General features: G+C 37.1%; 1 protein-coding gene across 9 annotated transcripts in view; it reads right to left on the bottom strand.

Moving 5' to 3' along the window:
* Positions 1–19,042, bottom strand: part of KDM4C (lysine demethylase 4C) — a 431,040-nt gene that overhangs the window by 135,621 nt on the left and 276,377 nt on the right. For 8 of the 9 annotated variants that reach the window (XM_082470884.1, XM_082470885.1, XM_082470880.1 and 5 more), the window contains 2 exons: positions 2,328–2,383; positions 11–119 (listed from right to left, as the gene is read on the bottom strand). In XM_082470884.1, the coding sequence (XP_082327010.1) occupies positions 11–119; positions 2,328–2,383 (165 nt within the window). Of the gene's footprint in view, positions 1–7; positions 120–2,327; positions 2,384–19,042 lie in introns of those variants that run through there. The other variant, XM_082470889.1, reaches the window with a different exon arrangement.

The raw sequence follows: 19,042 nt of genomic DNA, 5'->3' as shown, positions 1-19,042 counted from the left end.
TGCCACTCACCAATTTTAACCTCTGTAAAGGTATTCTGCCTACATCTATCTGTGTCCTTTCTGGAACATTAGTGAATCGGACTTCTGGGACTGCAACGGCACACATGACATGGGCCCACCTACAGGAAAGGAGACATGAATGTAAACAACCGTTCCCTAAACTTATGTATCCCATACTTCAACCAGAGGATGGCAATTCTCTCGGATGGGAAACACACAGATGAGAAAGAAAGCCCAAAGCCTATATCCATCACAGATTCTTTGAATTTTAAACCTACTGGATGATACCTGGATAGATTCAGTACCACACCTGCCCACAACTGTGACATGGAACTAGGTGAAAACCAAAGAACACTATCATTATATTTTTCTACACGTGACCTGCAAAATACTGAAATGTAGGTCTGCTATTTCATTTGATACTGAAATATAGAGGTGTTTAATGTACTTAAGCTAATTATAATTAGTATGTGGCAAAAGATTAGTTCAATTAATAAAAGGTATAAACCGGGTATACCATATAATCTTTTTTACATAATACGAATATCATGAAGCAAACTAGAACAAATAGCAAAAGTTTTCTAACAGAATTAATACCGATTAAGTCTTTAATTAAATTGTTTCTTATTGCAATCCTACTATAATCAAAGGAACCAAGAGATAAGGAGAAATGAAATTTAGCTTGTTCCCTTGTTTCCTACTAAAAACCTAGAATATCTCCTTTCAAATTCTGAATTACTCCAGAAAAATGACAACGTCCTCATTAACACTATTAAGTCTCTCATAAATCTTATGCCTCAAATAAATATAGAGACTCTTGAGGTTTAAAGAGATTTTGAAAGAATTATCGAATTTGTCAACCTATTTTTAAGTCAAAGCATATTATTTCACTCTAAATATAAGACTCCATCCTGCCTTTAAAGACCACAGGGACAGAGGGTGAGTGTCAACCCCATCAGGGCATTCTTTCGTATCTAAATAAATACTATACTTCTATAGCAAACGCTACTTCTTTGTGTCCTGCCCAAAGGAAGAAGAGAAGTTCTTGTCACCTCTGTCTTTATAGGAACTGCCTAAGTCATCTCGCAGTCTGCATAACCCGTGTAACAGCCTAGAACTAGTCAATGGTTTTTAGCATAGTGCCAATGACATTAACTAAGACTGTGAGAGATGAACATCCAAAATTAAGCAAATATACAGCTTCTTAGACTAAACTTTATCAATGTAGGAATAAGTGCCTTCACTCTTCCTTATAAACAATCAGAAACATGCACATGCACATAATTATGCCAACTCCATCATTACATGACAGGACATGACATTATTCCAAGGGTACCAACTCCAGTGCCCATGGGGCCAGGCAAGATGTAACCAAATACACACATACTGGTAAATCATGGTAACCCGAGGAGCGCCTGCCCCATTTAGGCCAGGTTCTCATCCTAGCTTGTTATTGTCATATAGAGATACACAATCATTTATTAAGTAAAGATGAACATCTGGATTTTTATATAAACTCTCTCAACTTTTAAATTTTGAATTAAATTCATAAAATGGTGTGTCAGTCAAATAAAACATATCTTGGGGCTGGATCTGGCTCTCAAGTACCAAAATACAACCTATACCTAAACCATCTCTACATGTTTCTATTTCCATAGGAACCTATAATTTGCTTTGGCCCCATTTTAAATATTTAAATCGGGTCATAAAAATAAAATTCACACAAAAATATATTTCAACAACTGCCATAGAAACAAGACTTTCTTTTATGTTCACTTATGACTCTCTTCATATTCTCCAACTGTCCCCTTTAAATTGCAAAATCAATCTTTTCTCCCTGTGTTTCTATTTTAGAATACACACTTTCTTGTTAATTTGCTGGTGTTAAAAGTAAGTAAATGGTTTTATTCTAATAGTATGATTAGAATTGATTTTATTTACCTGAAGATAACAGATTTCACTGTTTTCAGGCATATTCTGTTTTTATTACAATGAAAGCATTCATCATGTTAAACACAAGGATTCCAAAGGCACCTAGAGGATATGGGCTCTCTTCAAACTCTGTTAGTGAAAGAGGGGTTATTCCTCATGATGTCAAAGACACAGAACAGAAGCTGACTTAGAACACCTTTGCCCAGCAGAGGTGAACGTGCTGTCAGTAATGGTTTCTGGAGACATGCACAGAAGCCCCACCTCAGACCGAAACAGCAAAAGCTGTGGAACAACGTGTACAACAATGAGAGGCAGAGCACACTGTCACCCAGAGGTTCAACACTCAAGAGAGAGAAGGAAACGATGAAATTCAACACAATTCACGTACTACTTACTTATTGTTCTTAGTTTCCTTAAGAGCACCCCCTCTCAAATTGCAGAGACAGCACTCCTAGGGCAGAAAAAACACCACACAATTATTAGAGCCATGTAATAAAAGTCAGTACTGTTTATCTAAATATCCCCATAAATGCTAATTTTTTATTTTAAAATTAAAGTTATCAGGAACTTCAGGAAGGACTATCTCTAAACAGTTCAAGAAGACAGAGGAAAAGAGAGGTAGGAAAGTGAGGGGACACCCAAAAGTGTTCTCAGTGTATGTATCTCCTAGGGGAAACCATCATTATCCTAGTATCATGTTCAATTGCCATCGCTGGGGGAAAGCTGTGACACAGAGAAACTGGTAGGTGGGGAGATAGGTACCAAAATTCTAGAACAGAGAAATACACATACAACTCGGTTCCCTTGAGTTCTGGGAATCCACTCCTGTATACAGGATGGCTAAAAAACGGTACTGGCAGGCTTCATTCTGATATGTGGATATGAAGGAAGCTCTTTTTAAAAGACACTCTTCACAAAACTATCTCTTGGGTCTTTCTATGGGCAAATAGTGTTGGAAAAATTGCTCTGATAAACCCAGGCTTTCCAGTCCCAGAAAACAGTGCCATAAAATGTTTTCCTTTATCTTCCCCACATAAGTTTATATTTTTGGCACTTCTACGTGTCTTAGATTGGCACAGACTTTTCATTCCAAGATGACTCCCTTTACTACAAACATAGACTTTATCATTTCTCATTACAATTTTATGAAAAAGTCCACGAGAAAACAGGGCCAGAAAGTAATGCAATGCCTTTTGTTGACCTAGAATTTTTAATTAAATACCTAAGTAAATTTTTTATTTTCAGCCTCAAGCTTGTCCTCCCAATTTACTGCACTAATAGTCTGGGGGTTTTTTTCAATAGTTACAGGTTATTTTGTGGGTTTTTTTTTTTCCTCCAAGCTGTCTATATAAAATTTCTTTATCTGTTCTATAAGGTGATCTCCCTTAACTGATTTTGACAGCTTTGCTCAGCTTTACAGGGAATCCCTCTAACTTATCTGCTATTAATAATGGGGTGTCATACTCCACTGCTTTTCTTTTTCTGAGAACACCACCAAAACCACTGAGGAGGATTAACATATCTGTAGAACTCTTGATAGGCAGCAAAAAAGGCAAAGAGACGAGAAATGTTCAATGGTTTTACTTGTCTGGAAAGTCTCTGCACACCTATTTGAAATTTCCCTGGTGATTATTAAAGGTTCGGAGTAGCAAAAGCTGCCCTGTGTATATCCATTTGAATCCATTATAAACCCAGCTCAAGAAGATGATTTGATGGAGAACATTCTCTATTGCAAAGCCATATTCCAGTGGCCTTTGAAAGGACTGGTTTTGATGAAACACACAATGAAAGGAAAATTTCACAATCCAAATACTGAAAACGAGAAATCCAATCATTCACATTATTCAATAATATCCAAATTATTCAATAACAATTTCATAAAATGTTACTGATTTTATTTTTTTCAGTAATTTAACACACTTTCTACAGAGAGAGGATGAAAATGAAAACAAAACAGGAGGTCAAATGTTTTCACTGAAACTAGCATAAAGAGATGTTAATACAGAAGTGGGAATGCAGGAAAGGAGAGCTGTGGACGGTGAGGAGCGCAGACACTGAGAGAATTAGACGTCTGATTAATGAAACTAGTGGTGAGAAGACGCCTAAAGGGACGAGTGAGCAGAATTAAACATAGCAAAGCAGCATGGAAGCTGCTTCCATGCACCTGATTAGGATCATGAACAGGTACACGTGCTGCAGAGCCAAATATAACAGAAGGAAACAGCCTCTGAAGTGGAATCTGTCGACTCAAGATGTTAAGTGGAGTTGAGAAGACTCCCGCCTGCCACAACATGAAACTTGTTCTTTCTAGGGTCACAAGCGACCTCCATGTCACCAAATCTAATGGATATTTCAAGTCCTTGGTTCGCCTGACCTCTTAGCAGCATTCAACATTGGCAACTGTGCCTGAAACAGTTTCTCCCTGTGGTTTCTATGACCCGACACTCTCCTGATTGTCCTTCTCCATCTCTAGTTGATACTCAGCTTCCTTTACAGGCATCTCTTTCATGCTCCTTAAACACTGTCATTTCTGTAGCAGGGCCTATTCACTCTTCTCTCCACACCTGTTTGCTAGGCATTTGATCTACTCCCCTGATTCCCAAAAGGCCGCTGACTCAAACATGTCTCCTGAGATGTCTCACTGATAGCTCCACTGGCATCTCAAATACACGTGCAACACTGAGCTCATGTCTCCTTCCCAAGCCAGTTTCCCAGCAGTGGCATCAACCATCCAGTCTAGCTCAGGCTTTAAGACATAATTTTCCTCTCAACCTAGGTCCAATCAATTGAATTCTGTCAATCCCACCTTCCATGAGTTTCCCTCTGACCCCAAACACACCAGACACACGCTGCTCCGTTCTTCATTAAACTGAACACATCCATGACGTTTCAACCTAAATGTTGATTTCTCAAAGAGGGCTCTCCTTATCCCCTGCTCAGTTACTTCCCTCTCGTTACTCTTGTTTACTATTTGTTGAATCCCTTCTGCTGTCTTCACTAAACTGTTAGCTCAATGAGTGCTGGGAGAATATGTTAGGTGACTCTTTCTCTATCACGACAGCCAATAGAGAGTGCACCCTCCATATGAATTTGTTAAATAAATGAGAAAATATGGCAAAACAGGGCAGAGCGAAAATCTTGAAAACCACCAAAGCATCACAAAATTGCCAAGACCATTTTCACATATTGGTGGTGTACTAAGGAAAGTAAGCTTCAGGCTCCAGTGACTTAACATGGAGTTAAGAAACGGGCGAAGTGAGAGTGGCATGGACATATATACACTACCAAACGTAAAATAGTTGGCTGGTGGGAAGCAGCAGCATAGCACAGGGAGATCGGCTCGGCTCGGTGCTTTGTGATGACCTAGAGGGGTGGGATAGGGAGGATGGGAGGGAGGCTCAAGAGGGAGGGGATATGGGGACATATGTATGCATATGGCTGATTCGCTTTGTTGTACAACAGAAACTAACACAGTATTGTGAAGCAGTTATACTCCAATAAAGATCTATTTAAAAAATAATAAGTTATACAATGAGAAGAATGCAAGTACTGTTTAAACTCTTGGTAAGTATTTTACAAAGAAATAAAACTTTAAAATTCTGCAAAAAAAAAAGAAAAAAGAAACAGTGATTTGACATAGTTATTTTTGCCATGATTTACTTGAGTGAGAAATCATATTTCTTAGTAAAGTACAAAAATATTCATGGCCAAGTAATTTTGATTTACATGATATTATATAATATCATAGTTTCTATTTGATTCCCTTAATTTGGAAAACATAACTAGGAAAGAAAAAAGTCATGTCCAGTTACATCAGTTTTTTTGACTCACCACCACTCATATGGGTGAAACTAGCTGGTCTGATAGAAACACAAAGATGTCAACCTGTCAAGTCATTCATTTGTAAATTAATTTGAACTAAATGCCTATGTTCATAGCTCAGTAGAAGACAATATCAGATAGGACAATTTTTAACCTTTCTTTCCTTTGTCTAAGTAGTACTTTATTGTCAGAAAACAAAAAAATTTAATAGATTAACCCTTACCTGAAAAGTAGCCCAAGTTTTCTTAAGAATCTGTACAGATACACAGATTGATATACAGAAAGGTTGTATATAATGTGATATACAGAAAGGCTGGCACCTACCAAATATACTAATTGTACTAAGTATTGATCATCTTCAAATGCAGTGAAAGAATTGAATGAGAAAGTAGGAAGTGATAGTGTCCTTCAGGGCATTAAATCATTGAATTGGTTATCAGTAATAAAAATTCTTCCATCAGAAGAACAGAGACTATATTAAAGGTCTAATTCATTCCAGATACCATGCCAGAAACATCATGTACTTCACCTCCCTTCCTCAACATGAACTTATTAGGTAACTAATATCACACTTCATAGATGAGGAAACTAAGATGCAAGAGATTGAGTTACTTGACTAAAATCATCCAATCCAGGGGTAATCAAACTTCTGTAAATGGTCAAATATTCACTAACTTAGGCTTTGCACAACTACAGAGTTACTGCAACTAATCAACTCTGCCATTGTAGGACAATATGTAAACAAATGCATGTGGCTGTATCCCAATAACAATGCTACTTACAAAAATAGGCAGTGAGCCGGCTTAGACCCACAGGTTGTAGTTTTCCAACCCCTAACAAACTAGCAAAAGGAGCAACTGGGTTCAAGCTCAGCCCTTCCCGACCACATGTCCACGCTTTTTTCTCCAGCATCTTCTGCCCCTATGTACAAGGCAAGGCACAAGGTAGAGAGACAAAATAAACAGGAAACTGCACCTGCCCTGAGAAGCTCACAACTGAGAAGGGGTGAAGACCTGTGTGTATTTAACCATACTATGAAGAAAATAATGACAAAGGGCATAACCAAGTCCCCATTTCCTCATTTCTATAAGTAACTAAGAATTCATTTTTTAAACTAATCCCCTCAAAAGAACTCATATCATAAAAAATTGTTACCAAGCAGCATATATTACATAACAATCTGTGTTCCCATTTGTTTCATTAACCTAGCTAATAATAAAACTTCTCATTGGTATGATATTAAATTTACCTCCACTTCATCCTTCAAAAATGATACCATTTCAGGCAAAAGCAGTGTTTTAGTTGGTCTGTGCAATCAAACCTCAGGCTAAAGGAATCCAATTTAAATGAGAGGAAGAACAGTAAAACTAGGGAGCCAGCCATATCCGGGTGCTTAACAAAGTGCAGATGGCCAAGGTTCAAATCACAGTTCTGCCATTTACTAGTGATATGACCTTTGGTCAGTTACTTACCTACCCCCTACCCCTCAGATATCTTACCTATAAAAGAGGAAAAAACTACTACTTTCCTAAATGAGTTTATAAATATAAGCCAATTCATAAACACACAATCAATACAAGAAGAACAGTAGTTAAATATGTGAAAGGTTAATTGTGGTTCCAGACCACTATAACATTGTCAATGGATGAGCTGGGTATAGTAATTTAGCAGGGAATAAAATATGGATCTGTCATTATAATTCTCTTGAGGTATGAAAAGCAAGACAAAGAAGTAGAGAGAAAAGAAAACTCTCCAGGAACCCAAAATCCAGGTAGCTGGGCTCTAAAGCAAAGAGAAATCTTTCCTAGTTTTAAAAGCTGCCAATCCAGCTATGGAAACCAGACAAATGCTAGAGTCTCCATAGTCTCAGAAACAGACACTGCTAAAGGCAGAAGTCCTAATCCCACCCTCAAAACACCTGACATCAGAGTAGACTGAATCAAACAAAAGCTGCAAAAAAGCCCAGCCTCCACTCAGGTGCAATCAGGTTCACTTCTCTTCTACTCTAGAAATCTGACATACAAAGGGGCACACTCTTTTTGGAAATAATAATATTAACTTCATTTGCTACAGACAAAATGTCCACCAAACAATCAAAAAAAAAGTACAAGGTACACTAAAAAGCAAGAAGATATGACTTACGATCAAGAAAGGAAATAATCGATAAAATCAGACACAAGATAGACAAGATATTGGAATTATCAGATGAAGAGTTTAAAATTAGTAATGTTTGAATTGCTAAAGGATCTAATGAAAAGAACAGACAACATATGTGAAGAAATAGGAAAATTTTAGCAAAGTCATAGAAATTAATTTAAAAACAAATTAAAATGGTAGAAATGAAAAACTATGACATTAGAAATGTTGAATTCAATAGACAGATTTCAAAGCAGACTGGAAATTGGCAGAGTAAAAGCCCAATTAATTTAAAGACATGAATAGGAAATATAAGGAAAAAAGTAGTTATAAGAATTAACAGAGATCTAAGGGAAAATAACAACCAATTCAATTTATGTATAATTGGAGTCCAAGAAGAACAGGGAAGAAAGAATGGATGATAAGAAATATTTGAAGAGATAAAGGCAGAGAACTTCCCAAAGTTGATAAAAGACATCAACCCATAGATCCAAGATGCCCAGCAAACCACAAGCAGACGACTACAAAGGAAACATATCTAAATACTTAACAGTCAAAACTCTGAAAACCAAATATGAAGAACATATCTTAAAAGCAGAGAAAAAAGACACATTTAGTAAACAACCATATAAATTCCACCTAAAATCCAACCAGAAACATTGGAGGAAAATGGCAATGGAACAATATCCATAAAATACTGAAAGAAAAAAGCTGACAACCTGAAATTCTATTTCCAAGGAAAATAACCTTTGAAAATGAAGATAAAAATAATCTCATAGAGACAAAAATCTATGAGAATGAATATACACTATAACAACCACTAAAAAAAAATCTTCAGAATGAAGGAAAATGACACCAGCCTGAACCATGAAGTGGCAGGAAAGAATGAAGAACACCTAAAACGGGTAAATATAAAATAAAGCTTCAGTATCTTCAAAACACACATATACAAAGAGAGCAAGAGAGAGGGACAGAGAGACTATACAGGTTTCATTTAAAAACTTGATTGTTTCACACAAAAATAATGATACTACGGAGTGGAGTCTATGCAGAAGTAAAATGTAAGATAAGACCACAAACAGAAGGGAAGTTAATCAAATTATATTGTTGTAAGGTTCTTACACTGTTCATGAAGTAGGAATGATATTACTGGAAGGTGGATTTTGATAATATAAAAATGAAAACTGTAATTTTCAGCAACCACCTATAACAAAGCCCTCAAGAAATTCCCAAATATTAAGTTCAAAGGAATATAAGCTCACAATAAAAACTCAAAAAACATCCAAGAAAATATGGTTACATAAGCAGAAAAAAAAAAGACAGTAGAATTAGATGCACATTGAGCTCAGATATAAGGTGTAAAATAAGCATTTTAATATGTTTAAAAATTAAATATGGGTATTAGGAATGCAAGTGAGAGACTATAAATAAATAACAAATCAGATTTTTAAAAACATTATAAAAATTCTATAACCAAAAAAAAAAACCTGAAATTAAAAACTTAGTGATATGTTAAACAGCAGACTACTCCTGGTTGAAGAGAAAATTAGAAAACAGAAAGTTAGAGCTGGATAAATAACCAAAAATTAATACCACAAACTATTCAAAAACGAATTCAATTGAATGTGTGTGTATGTATTTCTGATTCATAAAAATAAATTCCAATTGATTTACAGACCTAAACTCAAAAACAAAGCAGAACTACAGAAGTATTAAAAGAAATTTTAGGCAAATACATTGACGAATTTAGGATAAATATGACTTCTTAATATAATATTTAAAAGGCATGTAGAAAACATTAATAAATTTTGACTACATCAAAATTTTTAAATTCTAAAAGATAAAATACTATATAAATTAATATAAAATAAGATTTAAAATTTACAATAAAAAACAAAGATTGTTATCCAAAAAATAATTTTTAAAAAGCCACACTTTTGAAAAATAGGCAGAAAATTCAAAGACTCTTCATTGCCAATAAATACATGAAAGATACACAATTTCAAGAATAAAGAAAATGAAAAATGGAATAATGAGTGTTAACCTCAGATTTTTAAATCAGAATATCTATAGTCTGGGGGTATGTGAGTTGTTATGGTGGCTGTGGAGAGGAATTCGGCATTATCAATCAAAATTTTAAATGTACATAAATTACGACAAGCAATTCACCTTCTTAGAATCTATCTTAGCTAAACATTTACATCTATGCAGAAGTAGGAATATACAATGACTATCATTTCATTTCTGTTCATAATAGAGAAAACAGTTACCTCTGGGAGGAACTGGAATTGTCAGTTACTTAGATTTTATTTGTAATGTCTGAATTTTTTAATTAGATTCAGGTTTGAAATTTAAAATAGTGATGAAAAAGATATGGTAAATCCAAAAATTACTGAATTACTAAGAATTACACAATGAAATATTAAGTGAAAACACTAAGGCATGTTTAAATAAACTGTGACACCATTTGGGTCTCCCAAGAACAACAAAATATAGCATTAGTTTATGCACAGAAAAGATCTGAAAGGCTGATTGACTAAACAGTATGAGTAGTTTTCTGTAAAAAAAAAAATGAGATTTGAGAATCTGAGAATGTTGAGAATGGGAGACCTTCCTAACGATACTTATTACTCTTCCATTAAACAAAGAAAACTCACAGACACACAAAGAAATTAAACCTTCTTCCATCTGTACCATTTTCCTAGGTTCCACATACATGCGTTAATATATGATATTTGTTTTTCTCTTTCTGACTTACTTCACTCTGTATGACAGAAAGAGAAAAACAAATATCGTGTATTAACGCATATATGTGGAACCTAGAAAAATGGTACAGATGAACCGGTTTGCAGGGCAGAAATAGAAACAGATGTAGAGAACAAACGTATGGACACAAAGTGGGGAAAGTGGTGGTGGGGGAGTGATGGTGGTGGTGGGATGAATTGGGAGATTGGGACTGACATATATACACTAATATGTATAAAATGGATAACTAATTAGAACCTGCTGTATTAAAAAATAAAATAAAATTCAAAAAGAAACCTTCTTCCATCAAATATGTGTAATTCAAAATTAATGTAATCATGGAGGTTTATTTTTTTTTCCTAAATTTTTTTTTACTTAAATAAAAATTTTAAATGGGCATCTGTGATTTCTACTAGAGTCTTTCAGTGTATGGAAACTTCTTTCCAACCTAACTTGAGGAGATACCAAAATTGTTCAGCCTTGCAGAACAAAACAAATAAATAAAATTCCACAGTGAACACTCATTGCCAGGCTTTTTTTATCTTATGTTTATGAGCATGCCTCTTCTAGAAACAATAACACCCAGTGTAAAATGACTCACTATTATAAAGATTTAGATATATTGCTAGTCAACTAATGTTTCCTAAAACAAAACAAAAAAATGCTGAAATGCCTGTTACAAAATGATTACTCTATGAGCAGCTGTTATTCCTGGCTCCCAAGGACAGCATCTAAAGAGCCATTCTGTTGTGTAACCCACCCCCAGGGCAGCTAAAAGCTGAATGAAAAAGTATAAATTGAGATCATATTCTGGACATTGTACCTTTCCTACTTAGGTCCCTTTCCCTCACCTAATACCATTCACAAAATCCCCTTTTAGCAATACCAAGTTACTTTTAATATTTGGTTTCATAAAAAATCACCGCTGAGATGAACAGCTAGTATACCAATTTACAACACTGAATGATTTCTTTACAGCTCAGTTATTAAACTGAAAAAGAGTGTTTATAATCAAAGTGCTGACACAACGTTAACAACAATGGTGAGAAGGGCATTGTTAGAATATGGCTATCATAGTTGTTTGTTATTTGTCCTAGAGGGAAATCATGTTCCAATGGCTCTTCTATAAAACATCAATTAAAGAAATGTCAATACCAACATTCTCAAGCTGCCTTGTAAGGAGCTCTCATTTTAGCTGACATATCCATAAGTGACACTAAAGCCAATTTTCAGTGCTATAGAAAAATTACAAGATTGAAGTACCTCCCCACAGCCTTATTTATCTGACGTGTTCATAACAGAAATGCAAAACCATAAAATAGGGCTGTCTGAGCTGGGAAAACAAAGACTAATTAATCACATTAACAGAAAACTAGCTTACAAAGTGCTGATCAACAAAACATGGAAGAACAATTTCTGGAGATGGGGCTCAGTTACCAGGGCTGGAGAGAGGATGGAATCTCATGTTAGGATGGGGCTGGCAAGAATTCTGAGTGATTAGGAAATTGAATGACAAGTTTCCTGCAGTAATACTCTGAATGAAATTTCACAGGGTCCAATGAATTTTATACCAGCAAGTGAGTTCCCTAATTTAGATGCTCACATCTAATTTGTATTATAAGTAAAAATATATATTCATTCAACAGATATTGGTGAATCACCATGTTGTGTCCTAGACACTGGGCAACAGCAATGAATGACAAAGATACACTCTGGCTAGGAGAGAAGACAAACTAAATCAGTAGATTATTTAAGGTAAAGGATGTTAAGCACTTGAGAGTGGGCAATGGAGTTCTCTAGGGAAAGGTGATGGCAGCAGATCCTGGCCTTTTCTAATAAGAAAGGTTATCAGAAAGTAAGAGAAAGAATATCTGGTAAGGTTTCATAAGCCATGAAAAGAAGTCGATGGCCTGAAGCCACTGCAAGGTTTGAATGCACCAAGGACATAGAACCTGACTTATATTTTAATCAGATCATCCCAATTGCTGTGTTGACAGACAATAAAGGCTCAAGGGCAGAAGGGTGAAGAGAAGTTAGCAGGTTACTACCATATCCAGGAGAGAGGTAATGAGCAGATTAGTCTGGATTATGTCAGCCGAGGTGACTAAGAAGTGGACAGGATGCTAGACTCATTTTAAAAGTAGACAAGACAGGATCTACTGTCAGATGTGAGGTATGAGAAAGAGAAAGCATCAAATCTAACTCTAAAGTTCTTGGCCTCAGCAGCTGGAAGGCCTGGAGATAAGGAAGCCTGCAGCATATCTAGAATTCAGTTCAGGACAGGGTGAATTTGAGCTATTGGACATGCTAGAGGAGATGCTGTCATAAAGTTGGCCACAAGGGTGAGACTGAGCTGGACTAGAGATGCCCAAGCCATCAATGACTAGATGCTGTTTACAACCATTAAAGCTATGAGATGGGATGAGGTTACCAAATGGGTTAGTGTAGAAAAGAGGCCCACATTTTGAACTCTGGGGAGTGAGAGGAAAAGCAGGAGAGTGAAGGATCCTGGAAGCCAAGTGAGGACTGCTTCAAACAGGAGACAGTGATAAACAGAAGTTTCTAAGAAAAAGTGGGGCAAAGCCTATGACTGGAATAAATTTAAGAGAGAAGTGGGGGAAAAGGGTTGGAGAGAGTGAATAAAGATAAGTCTTTTCAAGAGTTTTACTATATATATAGGGGCGTGGAGGAATAGAGTGGGAGCTAGTGGGAAGAAAGATCAAGAGAAGGTTTTTTGGTTTACTTGAAGATGGAAAAAATAACAGACTGTGTGGATGATAATGAGAATCATCTGGAGAAGGGATGTGGGCGAGAAAGGGATGAATTACTGTAACTATGATCCTGTGTATAAGAGAGCGGATGGCCTTAGGAGAAGAGATATTATAGATATGAAGCAGGTAGAAACATTAAGATCTCTACTGGTGTCTTCCCATTTCTCCATGAATATGAAGAGACTTCACGAGGTGAGGGTGAGGATGGGGAAGATGGGGAAGCTTGAGGACAAAGAAGCTACGAAACAGTCAATCAGGAGAGTAGTAGAGTGAACGAGTGATGGGAATGCAACATGAATTACCCACACCGTTGAGGACCAACCTCCAGTTACAAACTGAAAGCAAGAGCAATCTGCATATTGGGTGTTTCTCCACAGCCATACTCAGCTACAGAGGTGCAGGTACAGAGTAGATAGATAGTTGGATTTACCAGGGTTGAGTTATACCAAGGAAGAGTAACAAAGTCAGAGAGTGGCAAGGGAGCTGAGAGTATGTGCAAGAAAATATAGCAGCTTAAACAGAAGTAAGGACATGAGGGGAGGGAGAGACTGAAAAGTTGGGAGCATACTGAATCATACGTCACAGTGAGGTGAAGGGATTGCTGGAGTCCCAGAACCAGAGGGCGTGGGCTAGACAGACAGAAGGTAGTCAGAGAAAGATGCCTGAACATGAAAGATGACACTGAAAATACAACACACCTAGTGGAATGCCGAATGGTTAAGAGTGAAAACTAATTACCCTTTCAAAAGGCTGTCTTTCTATTGTACACCCTTTAGTTCTCTGTTACTGCAATAACAAATTACCTCAAATACAATGGCTTAAAACAACATAAATATGTACAGTTCAGTAGGTCAGAATTCCAAAATGGGTCTCATTGGGCTAAAATCAAGGTGTCAGCAGGTCACTCTCTTCTGGAGGCTCTCAGGGAGAATCTATTTCTTTGCCCTCTGCAGCTTTTAGAGGAGCCCACGTGCCTTGGTCCTAGGCCCTCCTCCTCCGTCTTCAAAGCCAGCAACAGCAGGCCAAGCACTTCTCACATCACATTACTCTGACCTTTTCTGCCACCCTCTTCTTCATTTAAGGACCCTTCTGATTGCACTGAATGCACCCAGGTAAACAGAATAATATCCCTATTTGTAAAGCCAGCTGATTAGCAACCTTAATGCTATCTGCTACCATAATTCCCTTTTCATGCAACATAACATACAGGTTCCAGGGATTAGGATGTAGACATGCCGGCGGCGGGGAGGGGGGGAGATGTTCTCACTACATTTTAACAATTTAAATACTATCATTCAGCCATTTGTATGAAAGGACGATAAAAGAAGAGGAAATCATACTCTCTGTTTCAAATTACATCCCCCCAACCATTTATCTTTCTAATGCCATTCCTTACAGCAGTATAAAAATTACTTTGAGGTTTGCAGAGCACCTATGTGAGGGCAAGCCAGGCATATGCTCGATAGCAAGGAGAAGCACCTCTATAATTTAAGACTGGTCAGAGGTAATCTACATGGAACTCCATGGCATTTACATAATAGTATTTCCAGGATCCTAAGCAAAGTACTTCAAATTGAACTTTGTTAAAACTGTACAACATTTGGCTTTCAAATAAAAACCCAGCTGGTTTATTCTTTCTTCCCAGCATGGCCTTCGATAGCAAATAACAAAGTACATGATTTCTTCATCCTGCCACTGGGCTAGTTTTTGCCGTTCATGAGAAACGCCTGCACTGCACTTTTTTTTTCCCCCTCCACGCCTCCTAGGGATCTCTTTCCTCATTGCTAAGGAGATGTGCCTTTTAGCCCAGTGACCTCCGGGCATGCACATCCTGGTGTGCACTGCAGTATGCTATGCTCCCCATAATGTCAGTCATTATTCTTCCTGACTTTACTTGTGCTCTCTGGTTGCAGCACTTAAGATTAATGAGGCATTTGTTCTCAATCAAGAAGCTATTTATGAATATAGTTCCACTTACAATAAGCTCTGTAGATTTCTCTTTCTCTCTCTCCATTACCAAAGTGGGGTACGGAGGGATTGTGTCTATTGAGCAAAAGGGAGAAGAATGAACAGAAAAAAAAAAAAAAAGATTTGTGACTTTTTTAGCCTGTAAGCAGTTCCCTAACAGAAAGGCCTCCACATCATAGCTATGCTGTCAGGATAATTGATATCCTCAAATGTGCTGTTCTGTTTGCTTAAAGTAAAATAATTATTACCACCCTGGCCTTTGTGAGCCAAGGTTTAAGTCTGCAGCTGTTCAGAAAAATCTGCCTCCTCAGGAGGGAAAAGGTAATTCTGAACTCAAATGCGTCACCTCTGATGGGAGAGTGTGGTCTGGCTAGCAGCTTCCAGGGACACCTCACTGGAGAGGAGAAATGGCACAAGCAAACACTTGGCTACACACAGTCATGGCATTTAACAAGAATACAGCCTTCCTTTTTCTACTAGTTTTACTGTGTCTGAGGATCAAAGTCAGCCTTTCAGACTGACAGCCTCTCACCACCTGGTCTTGACAGTATCCCATGGAATAAAAAAAAAAACAACAGCATAAAACACATCACAGGGAGCGGGAGTGCCACCACGACCTCTCAAGGCCATAGCCAATCAGACCTAAACATCAATGGCTCCGATCTACAAAGCCAATTCAGAGCTCCTTGTTAAAGAAAAATGCCAACTTGGTTGTCAATTGGGAAACTAGATTCAGGAGATTATCCAGCTCTGGGAAAGGTCCTCCAGGCAGAAACTAGAGTCAATATGAAAGAGTAAGGACACTGCTCAACTCAACCACCCAATAACACTAATCATTCCATATTAAGTATGTGACCAATTACACTATTAGTGCTGACTTTATTTTCAATGTAAACAAACAAAAATCATTCAAATACATTGCTCAGAATTAGGCCGGTTGTTCAGCCTTCTTTCCACTCTAAAAACAAGTAACTGAGAAGAGTAAAAAAAAAAAAAAAAAGAGTGTGGCCCTGAAAATCTAGAGGCCTGAGTATTGCCATGAATCTGGGCTCTCTTACCATACACAGGGGTGATCCTGGACAAAGGAGTTACTCTCTCAAACCCCTGGCTCAGTATCTGTAAAATGAAATTTCTGAGATAGATGAAGAATTCTTTAGTCTTTGCCAGTACTAAATTTTATGGAAGCTAGAAAAATTCTATCCTTGCTACTTACATTGGTTTATATTTAAATCAGCAGTTATTCTGAATCTGTAGGTCAAACATTTTAAAATGAAACTATTACTTTTTTTAAAACACAAGACTTCCAAGAGCCAAATGATTGGCAATTCTAACATCTATTATCACTACCACTATTTTTATTTGAGGAGTTGGAGAGGAGATATAATGGTTGTATTATGCGATAAGGGTAACATAATCCTCAGCCACATACATTTTCCTTAATTATCTCTACCCTAAGAGAATTCCCATGTCAGAGAGAAAGAAGAGAAAGCACTGCCTTCAGATATAACAGAGTGCGGTTAGGGTTGCTTCGTATCAGTCACACCCCTATCTATAGGACCAGCCTCAATGCAAAGTAGGAGTCAGACTCTACCTATTAGACCACCTTCCTCCATTATTAGCCAGAGTACATAGAGTTATAGGGATTGGGACCTCATTGTTCCCAAAGATGAGTTACCAACTTTCCAAGAAGCTGATCATTTTTACTTGAGCCTTAAGAGTAGGGAGTTAAGACTAAGGTATATGGGCTTCCCTGGGGGCGTAGTGGTTAAGAATCAGCCTGCCAATGCAGGGGACATGGGTTCAAGCCCTGGTCCGGGAAGATCCCACATGCCACAGAGCAACTGAGCCCGTTTGCCACAACTACTGAGCTTGCGCTCTAGAGCCCACGAGCCACAACTACTGAGCCCGAGTGCCACAACTACTGAAGCCCGCACGCCTAGAGCCCGGGCTCCCCAGCTAGAGAAGACACCGCAATGAGAAGCCTGCACACCGCAACGAAGAGAAGGCCCCGCTCGCCGCAACTAGAGAAAGCCCACGCGTGCAACGAAGACCTGACGCAGCCAAAGATAAATAAAAATAAAAATAAATAAATTAAAAAAAATAAAGACTAAGGTATATTCCAAAGATTAAGAGTTCAGATAAATGTGTTCCAACAAATGACACAGATTCTTTAGCTCACAAGTTTTAGCAACACTGTGGGGTTGGGTTTTTTTAAAGACCACTACCTCAGGTACTTCCAGATTTTAACTTTCTGACTATGATTCATGCAGAGAAAACACTTCACTTTCTTTCAAAAGCCAAAAAATAGCTATGTGCAGCCTTGGAGGGCATGAATGGCAACCACTACTCAATCTATAGATGCCACTTATTTATAATCAAGCAATAAAAATAAATAAACAGCACCAAAATGTTTATTTTTAATCACTGCAATTGCTTATTCCACTCCTGGTAAGAGGAAAGAAGACGCTAATTCCAAATGATTATCAAGGTATAGCTTGTGCTCATATCTGTTAGTCCATTTAAAAAAAAAAACAAATAAGCAAAATAAAGAGAACAGTGAATAGATAGGTGGCCAAGGTGAAAACCTATTTCATGTTTGGGTTTTGATTTCTTAAAACCATTTTGAAAAAAAAAACCAGAATGCTATACTTGTTAAACATATATAGTACAACTTTATTATTCTACAGAGTATAATAAATACTCTTCAATAGATAATAAATGTGTGCAATTACCTAGTTCATGTATTTCATTATACAGAATGAAAATTCTAACCTTTAAGGTGTTTTATTTTAATTTTCCATTTCAAAATCTACCTTTTCATAGCACGACAATATCCACCCAACAATATAATATACAACTGTGTATTTTACTGTATTACTTTGAAACGAAAATATTTAAACAAATTCTCCTAAATTAAGAGCAAAGGGATATATTGAAATAAAAAGAAATCCCGAGGATGATGTGCATTGCCACAGATTCCTGAACATCAGGTAGATAAAGTTATAGTAAGGCCTTAAAGTCACTTTTTAAAAAACAACGAAAGTTTCCTTGAACACATAAAAACTACACTGATCCAGCCAATAATTACCAATGTCACTTCTATTCCTATACTTTTCTGTTACTCATCACCTCTGACCAGGTTAAGAAATACAGCAATAAATTTAGATTTCTTGAAGGTGCCCAATTCTTAAGGAAAACTAATTAAGGCAAAATGGAAATAAAAAACAACACAGAATCAAGGGATTTTAGGGTGAGAAGAGGTCTTAGATATACATCTCTAGTCGAACCTTCTCATTACGTTGCTTTTAAATCTTCCTGTAATTAAGATTTTAGATTATAGGTATGTGAGCTACTGTGTCTACCCCTCCCATCCCCCCAGGAATTACATATGGTGATTAAAAAAGCTCCCTAGTAAGGCACAGCACAAATGATACTTTATTTGGACTTTTTCACACTGACAATGAAAACCTACAGCACAGGCTTAATGCTACCCTGGACAGAAGACTGGCAACTCAAGATTTGTCAGAGTCATAAATCTGAGTATGACGTGACTTCCCATATGTTAAACTACCAATCTTCCCATGAAGTTTTCACTCCCATTTTGGCACTAAAACAAAACCTCACAGTGACCCCCACCGCAAAAGAAACACCCAAATTTCCTGCAAAGA

The sequence above is a fragment of the Balaenoptera physalus genome, assembly GCF_965194825.1.
Source record: "Balaenoptera physalus genome assembly, chromosome: 7".
In the NCBI taxonomy this organism is placed as follows: domain Eukaryota; kingdom Metazoa; phylum Chordata; class Mammalia; order Artiodactyla; family Balaenopteridae; genus Balaenoptera; species Balaenoptera physalus.
This window is presented reverse-complemented; position numbering and strand designations above follow the sequence as displayed.